At 37.2% G+C, this 19,005-nt stretch overlaps 2 protein-coding genes across 5 annotated transcripts; one reads left to right on the top strand and one right to left on the bottom strand.

Annotated features, from left to right (window-relative positions):
• Positions 1 to 660: 660 nt before the first annotated feature.
• LOC107708368 (aldose 1-epimerase-like) lies at positions 661 to 3,900 on the top strand. The gene is made up of 8 exons (XM_016512567.1): positions 661 to 967; positions 1,834 to 1,868; positions 2,042 to 2,190; positions 2,370 to 2,567; positions 2,698 to 2,720; positions 2,776 to 2,973; positions 3,062 to 3,236; positions 3,823 to 3,900. Exons 1-8 carry the CDS (start codon positions 762 to 764, stop codon positions 3,898 to 3,900), a joined length of 1,062 nt encoding a protein of 353 aa, XP_016368053.1. The 5' UTR covers positions 661 to 761.
• Positions 3,901 to 4,357: 457 nt separating this feature from the next.
• On the bottom strand, positions 4,358 to 18,475 carry LOC107708406 (putative ATP-dependent RNA helicase DHX57). 4 transcript variants are annotated; one of them, XM_016512611.1, is made up of 23 exons: positions 18,355 to 18,475; positions 17,651 to 18,108; positions 17,292 to 17,501; positions 15,097 to 15,983; positions 14,785 to 14,987; positions 13,071 to 13,192; positions 12,770 to 12,968; positions 12,169 to 12,293; positions 11,967 to 12,100; positions 11,722 to 11,776; positions 11,406 to 11,611; positions 11,061 to 11,177; positions 10,845 to 10,941; positions 10,090 to 10,263; positions 9,789 to 9,989; positions 8,565 to 8,841; positions 8,393 to 8,488; positions 7,436 to 7,519; positions 7,206 to 7,343; positions 6,620 to 6,694; positions 6,411 to 6,545; positions 5,494 to 5,694; positions 4,358 to 4,921 (listed from the first exon to the last, which is right to left on the bottom strand). In XM_016512611.1, exons 2-23 carry the CDS (start codon positions 18,061 to 18,063, stop codon positions 4,778 to 4,780), a joined length of 4,293 nt encoding a protein of 1,430 aa, XP_016368097.1. In that variant the 5' UTR covers positions 18,064 to 18,108; positions 18,355 to 18,475; the 3' UTR covers positions 4,358 to 4,777. The 4 variants fall into 4 exon arrangements, with proteins under 4 accessions (XP_016368097.1, XP_016368099.1, XP_016368095.1 ...); XM_016512613.1 differs by having other exon boundaries at positions 17,651 to 18,090; XM_016512609.1 differs by having other exon boundaries at positions 18,364 to 18,475.
• Positions 18,476 to 19,005: the final 530 nt, after the last annotated feature.

The following is a 19,005-nucleotide window of genomic DNA, read 5'->3' as shown; positions in this document are numbered from 1 at the left end:
GTTTAAAATCTATCTGCATTTATTGCCGATTTTATAACTCTCCAGGTCACAATGTCACAAAATAATTCATTAATGAAAAAAAAAAAACGAACAAAGCTGTCAGCAAATGGCACTGCTAAATTAAACAAAACAAATAGCAACTGTATACAATAATTAGCGATTAATCAAATGTTCTTGTAATTATTGTATTGTAGTTATTGTAATTTCATTATAATTAGTATTCTAGATCAATATTATCCGATCTTCAGCTTGCTGCACTTATTGGTCCTCTTCAAACCCCATAAAGATTGTTTTGTTTTATACTATTAATGTAGTAAAGCAGCTAATAATTACAAGGCAGGAGATAAGTTATGATGGAATTCATTTTTGAAAGAAAGAAAAAACTATGTTGTTTTGCAATGTCTTTTTTCAATAGTGTTTTTATTCATGTGCAACGTGCAAATAAAAAAAAACATTTTATAAGTTTAATGCATTTTAATATCAACGTTTAAAGTTTAAATTAAAATGGTTCATACATGCATATTACAAAATCAGCGCAGGCCACATGTATATATGCGCAGTACTGCTCCAATCCAGATGGTGGCAGTACAACACCAGCAAACTCTATTTACTCACTCGAAATTGGTAGAAGGGATTCTGACACAGAGGGCGGTACTTTGTAGTTTATTAACTTAAGATGTAGTCATTTATACTGCCGTGTTGTAACGTTCATTTCAGTGGTGGAGCTGTGTATCCTGTCTGAGCAAACGGCTTGTTTGAGAATGACCGAGGTGTGTAAAGAGCAGTACGGCGCTGCACCGGGTCCCGTGGAGAGATGGCGCCTGCGCTCCGGCGCTGTGAGTGTGGAGATCCTCTCTCTGGGCTGCGTGATCAAGTCCGTCAGCACACCGGATCCTCGCCAGATGTGGCCACAGTCCGTACAGAAAGAAAGAAAGAAAGAAAAAGGAGAAGAATCAATAATGATTCGGTTATATCTCAGCTGTTTCTCTTAAATAGCAATTAGATTAATTGGAGAACAAATTAAGGTTTTTGCATTTCTTTTTTAAAAAATAGATTAATTCTAGTTTTGTGGAACATCCAGTTGATAAAACATTTCATTATGTAAGTTAGTCAAGACATCTATGAAATTCTCCTATGAAAAAAGTCTTAACTAAATGTCGACCAATTTATGATTTTAAAAGACTAATTATACCAATATTTAGAAAGCAGGATAGCTGATGTAATATTAATAATTAATGAGACATTCCTACAAATGCATGCAAATTGAGAGAATTGATTGAACAAATGCACAATATTTACTTAATTCGCAAAAATCTTTGAAAACAGATGTGCACTTTTAAAGACTTTTCTGAAATAAACACAAGTGGTTCTTAACCAGGGGATCTGCAGCAAACTTCCAAGTAAGCCTCAAGAAGACTTCAAATGATTTTAAATAAGTCAAAACAAGCTTTAAAATAAGCTAAACAACTAAAAAAATCATGATATTTCTTCTTTGAATTCATCCCCTCAACAACCAAAATTCCTACGGTCTTGAAAAACCTGGATACATGATATATGATGAATATATGGATATAAAAAGTGTGATTTCTAGACCTGGAAAAGTCATGCAAATTAATAAAATCTTAAAAATGCCATGGACACTTTTATTAAGGATGTACATTTTACTTGTTTGCCGAGCTCTAAAATATTTTATCAGGTAGAAACTGTGAGTAAAAATATTTGTAAAATTCTTCATTTAAGTCATGCAAATTCATTGGTTAATTAAAAAGTGAGGGAACCCTAACGAATATTCAACTCTTTAAACTTCTGAATTCTTGAAATGTAATTTACTAGGAGAGTCGGGCCTTTGAATATTGTTGTGGCCAAAGGTTGAGAACCACTCGTGTAATCAGACATGCAGTTATGGTTATGTTATAGGCCGATGATTCCAGAATAACCAAATGTTGGCCTATTAATCAGCCTTGCTGATATATCGATCACTAGACTTAACTATAGATATACAGAATGAAAATAATGCTTAATTCCCTTTATTTCACTCTAGGATATCTCTCAAACCCTCGCTACTTTGGAGCTGTGGTTGGCCGGGTTGCAAACCGCATTGCTAAGGGCCGGTTTGTGGTAGATGAGAAAGAATATGAACTGGCTATAAACAATGGACCCAATGCTCTGCATGGAGGACTGAAGGGCTTTGCTTGTCAAAGTATGACATGTACAAAGTATGACTTGTACAAACATGACATGTATGAATCTGAAATGAAAACCATGCCTGTCCTTTTCGGTCCGAATTAAGCTTCATTGTATGTTGTTATGTTATGTGAGTCAGCAGGCATGATTGTAGGCATCTCATTAATGGCGTTTGTGTGTTGCAGGCCGTGTGGACCACAGAGGCAGTGGATAATGGAGTGAAGCTGAGTCACTTCAGTCCAGATGGTGATGAGGGTTATCCTGGGAACCTAAACGCTTCTGTCACCTACAGGCTGGAGAAGAACACACTGAGTGTGCTGTACCATGCACAGACTGAACGTACTACACCCATCAACCATTCATACTTCAACCTGGCTGGACAGGTAGGGCTACAAGGACACAGTTTATAAACCTCGTCTTACACTGCATGGTTAAAGGCTGCACGACTTTTGTGGACACAACAGGTGTATTCCTACTATCAATAAATGATATTTCATATCCTAAATTCTGCAGGGGACACCAGACATTTACGACCATCCCGACTGGTATTTTTATCACATTGCTTATTTTAGGGAATTCGATCTTTTAAACTTCTGTAACCAGAACCTGTCAAATATGGTTTTGTTACAATGTAACAGGGGAGGTGAAACCTGTGGAGAAGACCCTGTTTGACCTGAGAAAGCTTGTCCTCTTGGGCTCTAGACTGGAAGAGCTGCCTGGTCCAGGCTTTGATCACAACTTCTGTCTGTGTTCACCTGGAGAACCACCACTGGAGCGAAAATGTGCACGGTAGCCTGTGTTATTTCAATTGGATTATTGAGCCCACGTGATTACTCTTTATGTGCATTAATACGGCTGCACGTGTTGGTCTGAGTAGAGTGGTGCATCCTGGGACGGGTCGTGTTCTGGAGGTGAGCACTACACAGCCTGGGGTTCAGTTCTACACCTCTAACTTCCTGGATGGGACATTGAAAGGAAAGGGTGGAGCTGCTTACTCCAAACACAGTGCCTTCTGTTTAGAGACCCAAAACTGGCCAGATGCTGTTAACCAGGTAACTGAATTAAAAGTACATTTTAATTCAGACAAAACAAAGTGGTGGCACATGATAATTGTACACTATTCAAAAGTTTGAGCTCGGTAAGATTTTATTTTTAATACTGCTATTTTATTAAATTGTAATAATATTTCAAAATATTACAGTATTTTCGATCAAATAAATAGAGCCTCTGTGAGCATGAGAGACCTCTTTCAGAAATGTTAAAAAAAATCTTGCCAACCCCAAACTTTTGAACTATAGTATACATTATACAGGTGCATCTCAATAAATTAGAATGTCGTGGAAAAGTTCATTTATTTCAGTAATTCAACTCAAATTGTGAAACTCGTGTATTAAATAAATTCAATGCCACAATTTGAGTTGAATTACTGAAATAAATGAACTTTTCCACAACATTCTAATTTATTGAGATGCACCTGTACTATATATCATATACAGGTCATATGTGTGTACTTGTTTGTCTGTATGTAATGCTGTATTTTTTTTTTTTCTGTATAATTCTGTATGTTTGCTTTAGTCCAAGAAAAAGGCATTATGTTCCTCAATTAATGAGATGTACCTGATCTCGGTCTCTTCTCAGCCTCATTTTCCCGATGCTCTGCTGAGGCCAGGAGAGACCTACACACACACAACACGCTTCACATTCTCAGTGATCTGAAATTACAAAAGCATGTGAATTTCACTTTTACAACATTACACAACAGCACATTTTTCCTGGCAGAATGTTTCATGACAAACCTAGTGTGTACTGCTACTAAGAGCACAATATTGTATTTCTACAATTGTCTATAATTTGCTTTAGTAGGGGGTATTTGTCCCCCCTACAATAAATCCTAATTATAAATCCAAAATTTATAATTACAAGCAAACCTTAAAATGTTAATGTTATCTAATGGAAAAAAGCCTGTAATTTGTTCACAAAATATAATTTTTTTGAGGTGAATACCGTAATAGTGTTACCCAAAAAATGCAGTCATGTAATGAGGCAGCTGTAACATTAAAAAAATTGCACAAATTATAGAAACACAATAGAATCACACAATTGTTATTTAGTGTCACAAGTGCCTAAATATAACTGGGAAAAAATGATTATTTTTAAATAAGAAAATCCATTATTTTGAATCCAGTTAATTAATTTATTTTTTTACATACACTTCATAATGCATCTTTTGGCAAAAATATGACATTTCATAGTAGTCCCACATTATAATAGAAGTACATAATTCAAAACACAATAATAATGTATTTTATATTTGACACAATTCACTCACAAATACTTCATGCCATTTGTTATACTGCATTAAAGCAGTCCAATATGGACTCTGGGATTTAGGAAATGTTTGTGTGAAATCACACATTGTCAAAGTACATTTTCTGCATTTGAATGAAAGATTTTTCAAGTGCCTCCACACAGTTCAACAAAATCTTCTACTGACAAGCTATAAGGCTGTTTTCAGGTGAACACCCCACTGTTATTTAATTTTGAATAGTATGCGAGTGGTGTGCGAGAACATTGTGTATTGGATGAATGTGTGTTACTGTGTGGAGATGAGCGACACTATGGTGTGTATGATGCGAGATCCTCGAGGACAGCTGATCAGATCCATGCTGGGATTTCTGATCTTCTCCTCTAAGAGCTGATCCATCTCCCACCGCAGCTCTTTCACCAGCTCAGCCACCTACATAAACACAATCTGAAATCAAATACTGCCATAGCATACTATAATACATGTAACTGAATAAATTATTAATGAAATTAAAAATTTATAAAATAACATGCACATGTATTATATACACATGCACAATTTTATTATATAAAATACTATATTTTAAAATATATTTAATATATTAAATTTATCCGCCTCTAAAACAAACTTACAAATGATGTAAGACAGACAGTTCAAATAAAATGTAAAATTATTTAGAAATAATATTACTGATAATATTGCAGTCTAACAATGCCCACTTTTCACAATCGAATGGACAAAATCCTGCCCTGAAAACACTGTTTCAGTAGAAATTACATCATTTTTTAGATGCTACGTTCAGCGCAAATGTAGTTTAGATAATATTCCAGTGGCGTTCCGTCCATATAAGCTGCGAATGCTCCGCATACCCGGGCCATTTGAGAGAAAAAGTTCACGGTATAATTCATATAAACATGATTATAAGGTCTTTATCACTAAGCATACCCGGTTAAAAAAAAAGTCACCGCATGCCACTGTAATATTCTAGTGCAAGTCTGCTTTACCTCATGAGACGCAGCAGCAAATTTGATCCAGCCGTCATCCAGAGAGATGATGAACTCTCCACGCTGCAGCTCCACGCTCACTTGCCCCCCACCGAACAGCACCATGGGATACACGCACACCATGCTACAGTCACGGAGAAACACTCGACTGGTCTTCACTTTCTCATGGTACACCAGGTATGGGCTGTCATAGTGCCGCACCTACACAGAGTGAACGTTACACTTGATTTAAGAAATAAATATATAATAACATGTCATTTATAATAACAAAATCACAATTTTATATATATATATATAGTTATTATATAAGAACTAGATAAATGTAAGTTTATATGATGTGTGTTTTATTTTTATATACAATAAAATATGTATTATATACTGTATATACACATATATATATATATATATATATATTAATATAATTTTATTATATATGGTTTATATTGAATTAAAAATAATTACACATCTTTAATTTATTATATTATTTTATATTTTTATTATATTTTATAAATGTGTGTGTGTATATATTGTTAATTATATATAAAACAATTTTATTTAATAAAAATACATGTAACTGAATAAATTATTAATGAAATTAAAAATTTATAAAATAACATGCACATGTATTATATACACATGCACAATTTTATTATATAAAATACTATATTTTAAAATATATTTAATATATTAAATTTATCCGCCTCTAAAACAAACTTACAAATGATGTAAGACAGACAGTTCAAATAAAATGTAAAATTATTTAGAAATAATATTACTGATAATATTGCAGTCTAACAATGCCCACTTTTCACAATCGAATGGACAAAATCCTGCCCTGAAAACACTGTTTCAGTAGAAATTACATCATTTTTTAGATGCTACGTTCAGCGCAAATGTAGTTTAGATGAGATAGTTACAGAGAAGTTGACAGATGAGGGGTGTATGTGGACGGCTCCATCACTCTTGGTCATGAAGCGCAGTTCCTCTGCTTTAGGCTGCATCTTCATAGCACCTTTACTAGTGAGCTTGTACTTCCCCTGAGGAGATCTCACCTAAACAAAACACAGCATGTTTTACACACATTCACATTAATCATCTTACACACTAGAGAAATTTGTGCACTGACCTGGACTACATTAGGGTAGAGAGCTGCGCACAGCATGGCTGACATCAGCTTTGTGTTACCAGAGTTCAGGTTGGCCTGTGGGGGACAGAAAAGCACTGGTGTTAAAAGAACAGGTCACATGCTGGGAGTTCATACTAATGGGTTTTATCATTATTTTTAGTTTATATATCTTGTATAGATTTTACCCAACAGTCTAAATATTACATATATAGTGTCAAAAACCATTCACTGTCTGGAAGACATGGAATAAAACATCTTCCAAATAGTTTTGAGAATAGCACAAACTGATATTAATGAGAGATGATCACTAGAACGTTAACACAAATGCACCATTTTATTGAAATAATGGAAAATACTTTTATATTTTAATTTCAATTTTGAAACCGAAAATCCTTCCGGTTTCAAAGCTGTCTCTACTACCTGTCAACACTGTCAGAAATGTATGAAAACACTTAAATCAATCAAAATCAATTAGAAAAAGCTTAATCCCGAAGATCTTCTTTTCACACTTCTATGATCTTAAGTGCATAAACTTGAACATCTTTCAGTTCTGTAGTTTTTGTCTCTGAACTCAAGAATCAGTTACCTCATAGCCTGTGGCCTCTAGCACCCCATCACTTCCTTTCGAGCTAATTTTTTCAATGACCCTGGCCTTCAGTCCATCCTTCACAAAGCCAATGTCAGACAGAAGCTCTGCAAACTGCCTTTTAAGACATGCTATCTCCTGAAAGAACACACACACACAACACAGAGCAGTTATCCAAGTATGCCAAAATGACTGACATTTACACTGAGCCAATCAGAGTCCAGTCTCACCTGTAAGCCCCGGATCGAGAGGAAGTTCTCTCTGCAGTACTGGTAACCAGCCTTAGATCCGCTCTGTGTTGCATTCCACCAACCCTGAGCAAACACGTCACATATCAGCACAAGTCTCCATGATTATATTAACCAGCGTAGTTCAAGCACATGAACTGAGCGAACTATGAATGAACATGCACCCAATAATGAACGAGGCTCAGATCTTAATGGGTAATTATCAGAAATGCGTAAAGAACATGAAAAAAAGATACGATCAGAAGTAGATCAATTTATTGAGAATACCGATCATTTTCATGACTGATCATGAAATGATTAGAATTGACTGATAAAGGTGTCTTATGGTCTAATTAACAAAAATGTTACAAAAAAAAAATCTACTGATAGCATTGTCAATAGAAAATAAAATTCACTGAGATATTTTCAGTATGTTCACATAATCTGTAAATATTATGTAAAATAATGTTTCTTGAGCAGCAAATCAGCATATTAGAATGATTTATTAAGTCTCGTGGCATGACATTATTTTAAATGGTAATATTTCACAATATTTCTGTTTTTATTGTATTTTTGATCAAATAAGCCAGTGGTGAGCCTAAGAGTCTTCTTTCTGAAAACAGTTGTGCCGCTTAATATGTTTGTGAAAATCATGAGTAATTTCTGATCATTTTTATATTTATTGTTTTACAATTGGAAACAATAAGTTCGATGTTATCAGCGTAATAAAGCCAATGGCGAGAATTTAAAAAATCCAAATAATGATTCTGATATGCAGATGTGAACAGAATGGAATTAAAAAAGTCTTTGAATGGAATTAAAAAAGCTCAAATGCTGTAAAATACATTTTTATTGGAAGCTAAAAGCATAAAATGATCCAACAAATTTTAAGAAAAAAAAACCATCACATTATCAATTGTATACCCTTTAGTCATTAATTTTATCAGAGCCTGAACTGACCTTGTACGCCTGCAGCAAAGCTAGATGGTCACTGTTCGCCAGAGAGAACCCCAACTTCTTCTCATTAGCTTCCTCTCGTTTATCCCAGGGAGACACCTGTGAGTATGGCAAGATCTCAGGTAACATAGTACTGCGCTGGAGTGTGATCTTCTACATGTGGCTGATGACTTACGAATGGACTCTTGAAGGCCAGGCTGGCGGCGATGGTGAGGGCAGGGTCCAGGCAGCGGAAGATAGCTCCCAGCAGCATGAGTTTACCGATGCGGACGTCCACGGGCAGACAGGCCAAATGCCAACCGAGGGGAGTCAGAGACTCCTTGTCTGTCAGGGCGCCCAGGGCACACAGGCGCTGTTTAGCGGCCTCCAGACTGCCTTCTGCGGGCGGCTCAATAAGCTGAGAGAAAACTGACTCCAGAGGACGCTCTGCAAACACCTCCAACACCTTAACCCTGGAAGACAAATTTAAACTATTAAGATCTAAACCGGTCATACTTCGGTTTCACATTAAGTTTACTTATATTAAAGGAATAGTTCACCCAAAAATGAAAATTTGATGAAAAGCCATCCTTACTCATAGATGAGTTTGTTTGTTCATGGGAACAGATTTGGAGAAATGTATCATTACATCACTTGCTCACCAGTGGAGTGAATGGGTGCCATCAGAATGAAAGTTCAAACAGCTGATAAAAACATCACAATAATCCACAAGTAATCCACACCGCTCCAGTCCATCAAATAATGTCTTGTGAAGTGAAAAGCTGCATTTTTGTAAGAAACAAATCCATCAAGATATTTTTAACATTCATTTAAGAGCCCTCTATCCATACTATTGCTTTCTTCAGTGAAAACGTTGTCCCGTCTGAATCAGGAGAGGAATATGCACAGATCAAGCACCGTTTACAAGCAAAAACAGTCCAATAAACAAATACGTTGGTGGATTTTTCTATAAGAGAACAACGGTGGATGAACTTTGTCACTGGAGGAAGCGTTATTATGAATTATGGACTCATATTTTGGCCAGAGACGATGGTTTTAAGTCTTAATGATGGATTTGTTTATTATAAACACACAGTTTTTTTCTTCACAAGACATTATTTGATGGACTGGAGTAGTGTGGATTACTTATTTTGATGTTTTTATCAGCTGTTTGGACTCTCATTCTGACGGCACCCATTCACTGCAGAGGATCCATTGGTGAGCAAGTGATGTAATGCTGAAATCTCCAAATCTGTTCCCATGAACAAACAAACTCATCTGCATCTTGGATGTCCTGAGGGTGAGTACATTTTCAGCAAATGTTCATTTTTGGGTGAACTTGGGTGAACCTTTAATTAAAGTGTTTTGATGTAAAAGCACGTGTTTTTTTGTGTGATTAGTATCCTTTTAAGGTGGTTACCTTAGACAGAGCTGCTCCAGAGGAACTCTCTGGATCTCAGGCAGCTGCTGTTGGCTCAGGTGGTGTGTGAAGCGATGGCTTGTAAACAGATGGAAGCAGACACCTGACGCCACACGACCGGCACGGCCTTTTCTCTGAAGAGCGTTGGCACGAGACAACCACACGTCCTCTAGACTCTCCATACTGCGACTAGCATCGTACCTAATACATGCACAAACATATGCTAATGCATCCAAAACCACAAAGAATATTCAATGGTGTCCAAGAAAAATAAACATCTAGATTTGACAGCGTCTCATACCGCTTCTCTTTCATCCGGCCAGAGTCTATGACATACACCACATCGTCAATGGTAACAGAAGTTTCAGCGATGTTGGTGGAGATGATGATTTTGGTCGCACCCTCAGGTGGGCGGGTAAAGACCGCCTGCTGCTCCTCATTGGACAGGGATGAGTGTAGAGGATACACTACACACCTAAAAAATGTACACACATTCATAAATAAATATCATCATCCACTTTTAACAGGTGAATCCGACAACCAAAACATGTCACAACACATTTGATTATTAATGTTATTTATATATTAATATACATTACCTTTAAAAAGTTTTATTTTGAAATATCTTTTCTAACATTACAAATCTCCGCACTGTCACTTTTGATCAATCTAATGCATTTTTGCTAAATAAAAGTATTAATTTCTTTCAAAAAAAAAAATAAAAAATCTTACTGACCCCAAACTTTTGAACAGTAGTGTATAATATTAATATTAATATAATTTGAAAATTAAGTTTATTGTTAAGACTTTTAGTGGAACGTGACATTATTTTCTTGCCAATTCAAAAATATTTATTTGTTTGCATCATGATAATGAGACAAGGGGCATATGAAAGCTTAAAATGAATGAATGAATGAATGAATGAATGCTACAAAAGATTATTTTCCTTTGATTTTCAGATAAAATATAACCAGGACACGTTCTTGATTAATTCACTCATTCAGACAAGAAATTGCCAGTTAACATGTCCAGCAATAACCCATAAGAACAATGTACCTGTTTGTTCTTCTATTATTGAACATCCTGTTAGACTGGAGCTGCTCATATAATTGCTTTATTTCAGCAAGTCCTGGTAGGAAGACCAAAACAGCACCTGTGCATTCACAAACACACACAAAACACGGTCCATCACTGTGACTTATTTTAACCTTACTAAGAAGGCTGTGATTATTTGAACAGGCATCTAGTGCAGCGGTTTATGGCGCTCTTTACCTGGTGGGTAGCTGTGGTCTCCATCAACAATCCACTCCAACAGACTCTCCACAAGGTCCATGTTGATTTTATCAAGATCCATAGCAGCCAATGTTTTCACTACAGACTTTGAGTAATCTTAACAAGAGATGCACAAAGATATACACATTTCAGGGTGTTTTGTCAAATTACACAAAGATCTAATATAAAGAAATGATTTAAGAAGCAGGTTGTACTTTGTACAATCACTAAAGACAGAAATAGAGTAATAAGCACGCCCACAAAAAATAAGCACAGGAAATGAAGAACAAATCTGGTAATAAATCAATAAGACATGATAAAATGAGAGAATTCAAGCATTTTTACTGGAATATCGGACAGTGAGCTCCTGTTGACTGAGCTGCTGATCAGAGACGGAGTCTTTGACCGAATCCTTTTTCGTGAAGGACCAGCCACGATCATCATCAAAGTCTTCAACAGGAGCCCGTCCCTTCCCAGCCCTGCCACCCTGACCGGAGGGACGAGTTTGCTTTGTGGAGCGCCGATATGGACTACCATCTTCAATTACATACCTTAACAATAAAAGAACAAAGCGTGTTGTGACATAAAGACTGTATTTTTATTATTGTGTGAAGAATACAATATAATCATAGACGAGGCAAAATGTGTTTTATGTGAATACCTGGTCTTAGCGATGGCATCTTCAAGAAAGAACTGCTCCACTGGGAATGTGCGTCCTTCAGATAAGAAAGTCCATTTAAAAAAATAAGCAGGACATGTGTGATAGATTAAATATTAAAGTTTGTATCTTTTCAATGTTGCACTACATCGCTTCACTATCAATAACCGTGATCACTGATCAGTGAATGTTTCATGATATAATTTAAGCTCTCTTTTTTTTTTTAAATCAGGAATGGGATGGAGTACCTGGTATATGGATGCTGGGGCATTTGTTGAAGTATTGTGAGAAGAGCTCAGCATTCAGGGTTGCACTCATCATCATTATTTTCAGATCCGTTCTTTTTGCAATCAGATCCTTCAGAACCAGCAACAGGAAGTCACTGTGAGACAGGAGTCGCGTTACTGTCAGACTCAGGTTGTGTTATGTGTACATTTGCTTTCCACAAACCTCTCTTCTGTCCGTTCATGGACCTCATCCACGATCACATGTGTGATGCCGCTGAGCTCAGAGTCGCCCTCTAACCTGCGCAAAAGGACACCGGTGGTGCAGAACATCAGCCTGGTGCTGGAGGACTGGACACAAGAAAACATATACAGACATGAATACGTTTTTCAGCAAGGATGCTTTCAATTGTTTAAAAGTGACAGTAAGAGCATTTATAATGTTACAAGATTCATATTTCAAAAAAATCTTTTGAACATATATATATATTAAGCAGAACAACTGCTTTCAACTTTGATAATAATAATGTTTCTTGAGCAGCAAATCAGCATATTTGAATGATTTCTGAAGGATAATGTGACACTGAAGACTGGAGTAAAGATGAAACATTTAATGCGAGAACTAAAATAGTGACATTTATATTTAATAGTTATATATATATATATATATATATATATCATATCTTATGGTAGCAGTAATTCAGCAAATGACAATCAAATGATGATTAAAATCAAATTGAGAATATATGGTAAATATTTGACGTATCACTCTCACGCCTTAAGCAGCACCTAGAGTAAATGTGGCTGGTTTGTATAAACTGTGTTACCCTGACGGTCTCCAGACGGATCTGATAGCCTGTAGAGTGACCCAGGGCCTCTGCTCGTTCCTGGGCCACTCGGGTCGCCACAGCGATGGCAGAGATTCGCCGTGGCTGAGTGCAAATAATATTGGGCACTCTATCCTGCCGTCCAGTCTGAAGGAAATCATCCAGGATAAACTGAGGGATCTGAGTGGTTTTCCCGCATCTAAAGTTACAATAATTCAGATATGAAGAGATGTCAAGGACATCAATTTTAACCAAATAAAACTGGTTAGCAGAATATAAATGCTGCAGGTCACAGCCTTACCCAGTCATCCCACTGATGACGAGAACCTGGTTCTTATCCAAACACTCCAATATGGCCTCTCTCTTCTGCCATGCAGGTAGCTTCTGCCTCTGCTCCTGCATCGATGTATAGCGCCTCGATGACTGAGAGAGAACACATAATGATACAAAAAATGAAACTGTGAAAAATCTATTTCAAAATTCTATCACTTTCTACTGTGTAACACAAAAAGTGAACATTTGAACAATATCCTGACTGCTCTCTTTCGTATAATGAAAGTAAATGGAAACAGGGTGCTGTCAAGCTTCAAACTGAATCACTCCAAAAATGCTCTAAAATGAGGTTTGGTCACAAGACGTGGGGGAACCAATGAAGTTTTAAATCATTAACATCAACCCTGATGCAATTTATTAATAGGCGATCTATTGGATTTAAAGGAACACTCCACTATTTTTGAAAATAGGCTCATTTCCCAACTCCCCTAGAGTTAAACAGTTGAGTTTTACCGTTTTCGAATCCATTCAGCCGATCTCCGGGTCTGGCGGTAGCACTTTTAGCTGTAGCTTAGCATAGATCATTGAATCTGATTAGACCTTTAGCATCTCGCCCAAAAATGACCAGAGTTTCGATATTTTTCCTATTTTAAACTTGATTCTTCTGTAAGCGTGCTGGGGACTATTTTCAGGTGCTGCGTAATATCATTGCGCCTGCTGCACCCGGAATGAGAGTATAGTTCCTAGCCATATCGGCCTAGAAAATCACAACTTTTCATTTTCTGTCGGTCTTAGTACAGAGTTTTCTTAGTACAGTCGGTCTTAGTAGAGTCAAGTTTTAAATAGGAAAAATATAGAAACTCTTTGGTCTTTTTTGAGCGAGATGCTAACGGTCTAATCAGATTCAATGATCTATGCTAAGCTACAGCTAAAAGTGCTACCGCCAGACCCGGAGATCGGCTGAATGGATTCGAAAACGGTAAAACTCAACTGTTTAACTCTAGGGGAGTTGGAAAATGAGCCTATTTTCAAAAATAGTGGAGTGTTCCTTTAAAGCTACAGTAGAGGACAAGACTTTCAGTGAATGAAACATACATTTCAGTCTGTATAATAAAATAAAGCTATCAAATGATTTCAGAAGTCTTGGGATATAGCGCTTTGGTCATACAGAATATTTTTTAAGAAGCTTTTATGATGCATTTCAGTCATTCAGCACATGACAGCAATACCCCACTCACGCTTAAGCTTTTACAGGTCTCGAAAAAGTCGTATGGCTAATGGGGCTACAGAGGTTGCCATGCTCTTGCAAACTATATTAACTCACTTTCCAATTTGCATATTTTAAATACAGATTAAGAAAGCTTGATGGTGGTGACATTGAAGTCATGCGACTGTGGTGTAGTCCATTTATAGCCTAACTTTAGCTTTTCGCTTCTGCCGATTGTATTTAGGTTCCAAAGTTGTGTTAATTTGTGAAGATTGTCTTGATGGAGATAATTGTGTACGAATCTTTTGTTAGTAACATATGAAAATCCTACTGGGTTTTTGTCGAGAGAACCAGGGTGACGCTCACTTACAGTTTGGCCTACAAAAATACATCACTGCAGCACTCTATACAGGTTTGAAATGATATGAGAATAAGAAAACGATAGGAAAATGTTTATACTATACTACACCAACAACAGTCACACACACACATCCAAGCCCATGAGGGCAAGGCAGGTCTGCATCAGGTGTGTTACCTGTTTCCTCTTGAACTCTCTGCAGAGCTTCTTGTTCTCTTGCAGTATCTGCTCAGTTCTGATCTCGCTCTTCTTCACCATCCTCTTCCTCAAGTTAACATAGCTCTCATTTTCCACTGGGATACATTCCTCCTCATCTTCTTTATCATCATCGTCACCATCTTCTTGTTCATCATCAATATCCTGTCTTAGGTATGACGCATCTGATCGAACACACAAATGTAAATGAAAACAGAATTTTCATTTTTGGGTGAACTATTCATTCAAATATAGTTTTAATAGCGACGAGTTTTGAGACGCCCAATCCCTTACCTTCCTTTTGTCTCACTCTGTGGTTTGTTCTCTCGGTGGTGTTGTTTGATTGATCTCTAGTTGCTTTATCAGTCGTAATGCTGTTGGCTACTGTGTTCCTGCTACTCCGATTCCTGGCCGGAGTGACAGTGGGTGGAGTCAGAACAGGGGGCGGAGCACTGTACTTGTGATGAGCAGCAGACAGCAGCTCTCTGGCAGGTCCGTCCTCCTCCAGACAGGAAACGAGGGTGTAGACCACCGGCTCTCCTTCCTGCGCAGCACTGAGTGACTGATCGAACAGGTGTTCTGTGACACTGAGGCGTCCCGCGCCTGAGAGCGATTCATTGGTGCTACTGAAGGCCACGAGCGGAGCTTGAAAAGGATATAAACTACCTGGTTGGAAACGAATCTCCAGCTGGTAAACGGGAGCTTCTGTGCTGCTAAACCCTGGTTGACTTGCCTTACAAAAATCTCTGGAAGAGCTCGATTCACGAGTTTGGTGCTTGAACTTGCAGCGGTTTCCAAACTTACAACCTGCCCCCTTCAGGTAAAACTTACAAACCTGATTGGATCCTGACTGCTTTTTACAATTCGAAGAGTCTGAAATTTTGTTCCGACTTTCATCCAACCACAGCAAATCAAGCTGAATAGTCCAAACACGACTGCTGATGCGCTCACAGAAGCGATCCCCGTAGATTGCGGTCAAAGCGAGGGCCTCTTCCTGTCGCAAAGCTACACATTCCTCCTGAGAAGGGAGCTTGGATGTTTGGGGTCCGAGGGCGCTGGAGCCAAAACGTTCTGTGAACATCTGGGATAGGAGGAGCTCTAATGTCGCTCCAACCTCACCACGTCCACTTTCTTCTCCAGCCTCCAAAGCTTGTCGACAGCGCTCACGGTCAAACCCATATCTGCAACATGGGAAACACTGAGTTACTTATACAGTATACTGAGTGAACAAACGGATTCAGTACTTTATAAAAGTAAGCTAAAAAGTACACTAAGTACACCTCGTTTACCATCCAGGCATAAACTATCTGCACATGTTATGCTATAACACACTGTAAACAGAAAAAAGTAAAAACTTTTTTGAATGATCAAATAATTTTATGGTGAAAAACAGCAAAAAACATTTTTTTTAAATTAAACGCATTTAAATATAAAATAATCATGTTTCTTATTTTTGTTATCAGTAATGTACATTTGGGAGTTTTGTGTTATATTTTCTGTTAATTTATTTATTACTTACAAATACGATTATTAATCATACAGTGAAAAAATATTTCATTTTTATGTAAAATACTGTGAAATTTATGGTTATTGCAAGCAAAAACTATGAATTACCATATAATTTACAGTGAAAAAACAGTAAAAAGGCATTCCCAGAAGTCCCTGCGTGTGCGTGACACATCATATATGATTATATTTTTTATAAATAATTTTATCTTCTCATTAGCGTACACTAGGGTGTTTTGTTTCTACAGTTTCTGTTATTTAATTTTTACAGTTATAAATCAATCATTACAGATATTAACTAAAAGATGGAAAACTGTAAATGGCTTAACATTGCATTATATGTAATTTTACTGTAAAATACTGTCAAATTTATGGTTACTGCAAGTAAAAGCTAATGAATTACTGTATCATTTACGGTGAAAAACAGGAAAAGAGGTCCCTTAGTGACACCACATACGATTAGATTTTATTTAAACTGTTTTGCTTCTGTTTTTTGTTATCACTAATTTACATTCAGATGTTTTGTGTTACATTTCATTATTTAGTGAATGTTTATTGCATTACTGAAGTGTCGTGTGTTACCATGATGGTGTTTTGTGTATGACCCTGTGCACAGTCTAAACATGTGCATTGACGATTCTTTATAAACAGGCCACTTACAATAAACCTGGATTCATCGTATGCAGCACCTGCATTATTATGGTAAGTACCAGTACATTTTAGGGTAAAAATCAAATTTTGGTAGTTCAAGTACAGTGATTTATCAACATTACATAATTAAATATAGTATACAGTCATAAGTGGTAAAATATATAGGCACCAATAGGGCATCCTATAATACCTGAAACAATGCCACCACATTTTTTGGGTGGACTTCTGAAAAAAACAGGTGTTGTATTTTTATTGTAAATTTAACAGGATTTTTTTAACACTACAATAATCTTGAAATATAAGTAGTGATGCCTGTTTTAGCCAAAGTGTACCTGCAAAGAGTGCCCAGAGCAAACAGGGAGATCACCGGCTCTGGCTTTGTGTGCTTCTCCTCGACCGAGTCCTCCATCCAGACGTCACTCTCGGCACGTTCTACTCCATCATCATGGGTTTGCCAGAACTGACCTTCCTCACGACGGTCCAGCTCATCACACTCCTCTTCCTCGTCCTCTTCCTCCTCACCACCTTCATAGTCAGAGCCGCTACGTGACAATATTAAATTATTACACACTAAACGAACACTAAACCAACCAACAACTGCTTAGAGTGCAACACAGGGGTTAAGAGGTAAAAAAACCTATGGAGAAAATGAATGGGGGAAAATGTACTGTAGAAACAAAGTCAAGTTCACCTATTTGGCATCTGATACTCGTGGCTCTGAAGTTCCCACAGCAGTTCTTTGACCTGTAGTTTGTTCGCTGTCGTCATGTGTATCTTCTGCAGGGGCAGTTGCACTTGCTCGGGTCTAAATCTGGATCTCTTCTCCTCCTCGTCATGTTTTCTGGGCAGTGCCTGAGATCTTCCTCTGCCGGTTCCTCCACGAGCCCCACGGACACCTCTTGAACCTCTAGATGACGGAGGCTTGAATGACTGACTGGGACCCAAATCCAGGCTGAAATCATCTCCATCATCCCAATCTCCACTAGCAGCTTTCCTGCTTCCACCACCTCCTCCTCCTCCTCCACCTCCACCTCCACCTCCACCTCTGGGTTTATTGAACCGTCCTCCCCCCCGATTGGGTTTGCTTCTCCTCCTTCCACTCATTAGTTCAGCTCCCTTTTAGTGTATTTCCTTTCAATTAAGTCATACCTGGGTAAAACATACTTGTCCTGAACATCTGCAAACAAGCTAATATAATCATTTCATATATATTTGTTTATTTATATTTAATAATGGCATTTTATTTGATTCTAAGTATAAATTAACCATTTAAACATGGAAACACAGTAACCAGACATGATTTAGGACGTATTATACATACTGTAAGTATGCTATATGTTGCGAGTTGACAGTTAAGAAAAAATAAATGTTATTTGGCAATGAAAGCCAACTCACAAATCATACCGATCATCGAGCCGACATTCAAATGAATATGAAGTTTCGCGAATCTCTCGCTGTACAGTTACAGCTACTTTTGCATCGGTGTGGAAATTCAGATTGTAACCTGCAGCAACCAACAGAGTTTTAACAGGAAACATGATAGACCTTTTCAAAATAAAAGTCCTGTATGGAACAAAATAAAAGCTTCAGCTCTATGGCGAACAGTTTTAGTTTTGTTTTATATTCTAATTTTATTTTGTTTGCGTTTTTTAAATAAAAAAATACTATTGAAACTAGCTTTAAGCTGTATCATGTTAAGTCCCGTTTCAAAAAGTACATCATAATAAATCAGCACAAAACAATAAAACATCAATAAATAGGTTCAGTAGTCTATAAAAATAATGATACCACATAACAAATGAGCACAGGGAATTCAGTGTTTTGCTTAAATGCTCATTTACAGTGTCCCAACACTGACAAACACTGCTAACATCGCTCCAGCTGACTGCACTATTTGTAATGGTCCAATTACACTAGACAGACAGCTTAGAACAAGTTCTCACAGAGGAGAGGTTGCCGAGTTCACAAAAATTAAGCCTTTTCAGTCCAAGTCATTAGTAATTTCTGAGTATTCTGGGTGTTTTGTTCTCTGTTCTCTGAACTCTT

The sequence above is a fragment of the Sinocyclocheilus rhinocerous genome, unplaced genomic scaffold (genome assembly GCF_001515625.1).
Source record: "Sinocyclocheilus rhinocerous isolate Xijiao unplaced genomic scaffold, SAMN03320098_v1.1 scaffold295, whole genome shotgun sequence".
Taxonomy (NCBI): Eukaryota; Metazoa; Chordata; class Actinopteri; order Cypriniformes; family Cyprinidae; genus Sinocyclocheilus; species Sinocyclocheilus rhinocerous.
This window is presented reverse-complemented; position numbering and strand designations above follow the sequence as displayed.